The 2,407-nt window shown below is 44.5% G+C and overlaps 1 protein-coding gene across 4 annotated transcripts in view; it reads right to left on the minus strand.

Moving 5' to 3' along the window:
- The window catches only part of METTL16 (methyltransferase 16, RNA N6-adenosine), a 109,055-nt gene that overhangs the window by 88,348 nt on the left and 18,300 nt on the right, over positions 1-2,407 (minus strand). For all 4 annotated transcript variants that reach the window (XM_017867081.1, XM_017867090.1, XM_017867067.1 and 1 more), the window contains exon 2: positions 1,381-1,508. In XM_017867081.1, coding sequence (XP_017722570.1) covers positions 1,381-1,508 — 128 coding nt within the window. The remainder of the gene's footprint in view (positions 1-1,380; positions 1,509-2,407) is intronic.

Below are 2,407 nucleotides of genomic sequence, written 5' to 3' on the forward strand. Positions count from 1 at the left end.
CACCCCTGCCCTCCAGCCTGGGGGACAGAGCAAGACACTGTCTCAAAAAAAAAAAAAAAAAGATTTATTACTTTTAATTTCTTTTCTTTTTGTTTTTGAGACAGAATCTCACTCTGTCACCCAGGCTGGAGTGCAGTGGTGCAATCTTAGCTCACTGTAACCTCTATCTCCTGGGTTCAAGTGATTCTCATGCCTCAGCCTCCCGAGTTGCTGGGAGGTTAATTTTTGTATTTTTAGTAGAGATGGGGTTCCACCATGTTGGCCAGGCTGGTCTTGAACTCCTGGCCTCAAGTGATCCACCCACCTCAGCCTCCCAAAGTGCTGGGATTATAGGCATGAGCCACTGTGCCCAGTCAAGATTTACTAATTTTTATGGGTACATGGTAGGTACATATATTTAGGGGGTATATGGGATATACATTTTATTTTTAGCAGATCAAATGTTTGTGGCAATCTTACATCTATCTAGCAAGTCTGTTGGCGCCATTTTTCCAATAACACATGCTCACTTTATGTCTCTATGTCACATTTCGGTAATTCTCACAATATTTCAAACTTTGTTGTGGTGATCTATGATCAGTGGTTTTTGTTTTTTGTTTTTGTGCGTGTGTATGTTTGTTTTTGTTTTAGTTACTCAGGAGACTGAGGTAGGAGGGTTGCTTGAGCCCAGGAATTTGAGACTACAATGAGCTATAATGCTACCACTGCACTCCAGCCTGGGCGACAGGGACCCTCTCTCGAAAAAAGAGAAAAAAGGCTGGGCGTGGTTGCTCACACCTATAATCTTCGCACTTTGGGAGGCTGAGGCAGGCAAATCACGAGGTCAGGAGATCGAGACCATCCTGGCCAACATGGTGAAACCCCGTCTCTACTAAAATACAAAAAGTTAGCTGGGCATGGTGGCGTGCAGCTGTAGTCCCAGATACTCGAGAGGCTGAGGCAGGGGAATCGCTTGAACCCAGGAGGCGGAGGTTGCAGTGAGCCAAGATCACACCACTGCACTCCAGCCTGGGCAACAGAGCGAGACTGTGTCTCACAAAAAAAAAAAAAAAAAAGTCTTTAGATCCCTACCAGTCACTAAGTTTTAGATCACGAAGAGCACAACCCTAAGTCTCTGCAGTCACTCTGAGATTTCTGTAGGGTAAGCAATAATTCGGACATCAAGAGCATTTTTCCAGAAGGAAACTGAAATGCATTTGGTCAATTCCTCTAACGTTATACATTAAAAAACTGAGACCAAGAGAGGCGAAGTGATTTGTCCTAGGTCGCATGGGAAGTTTAATCGAATGTCTCAGATTAACATTCAGGTGGGCTTTCTATTATATCGTATCCATTTGAATCACACAAGAATAATACAGTAAGTTTTCATCCGTTACCTACCTCACTCTTCCATTCAGATTTATCTGAACATGCTGCTTAAAATCTGGATATTTGGATGCCAGATACGCAAAGTCAGGAGGTTTGTCCTTGTATCTATTTCTTGCATGCATTGATTTACTCAGAGCCATCTTAAGGAGAGAAAGAGAGAGAGAAAATCAGCATATTTATTAAAAACCATTAATGGGGGCCAGGCGCAGTGACTCACGCCTCTAATCCCAGTACTTTGGGAGGCCAAGGCAAGTGGATCACCTGATTCAGGAGTCCGAGACCAGCCTGGCCAACATGATGAAACCCCGCCTCTACTAAAAATACAAAAAGTAGCCAAGCGTGGTAGCAGGAGCCTGTAATCCCAGCTACTCGAGAGGCTGAGGCAGGAGAATTGCTTGAACCCGGGAGGCGGAGGGTGCAGTGAGCCGAGATTGCACCACTGTACTCTAGTCTGGGCAACAAGAGCGAAACTCCGTCTCAAAAAAAAAAAAAAAATCAGTGGGGAAAGCTGTGGATGCCAAGTTAATAGTTATAGCCAACATGTCTTTGCCGATCAAGTGAGAAAGTAGAAATTACATTTTAAAAATATATACAATAAATAAGCACATGAAGAGATGCTCAACATCATTAGTCTTTAGAGAAATACAAATCAAAACCACGTGAGATACCACTTCATACCCACTAGGATGGCTACCGTCAACAAAAAAACAAAAATGAAAAATGAAAAAAACAGAAACAACAAGTGTTCTGCAAGGATGTGAAGAAATTGGAGCTCTCGTGCATTGCTGGTGGGAATGTGAAGTGGCACAGCTGTGTCGAAAAACGCTTGGCAGTTCTTTAAAAAGCTAAACATAGGGCCGGGCGCGGTGGCTCAGGTCTGTAATCCCAGCACTTTGGGAGGCCGAGACGGGTGGATCGCGAGGTCAGGAGATCGAGACCATCCTGGCTAACACAGCGAAACCCCGTCTCTACTAAAAAATACAAAAAACTAGCCGGACGAGGTGGCGGGCGCCTGTAGTCCCAGCTACTTGGGAGGCTG

The sequence above is a fragment of the Rhinopithecus bieti genome, unplaced genomic scaffold (genome assembly GCF_001698545.2).
Source record: "Rhinopithecus bieti isolate Rb0 unplaced genomic scaffold, ASM169854v2 scaffold_22, whole genome shotgun sequence".
NCBI classification, from domain to species: Eukaryota; Metazoa; Chordata; class Mammalia; order Primates; family Cercopithecidae; genus Rhinopithecus; species Rhinopithecus bieti.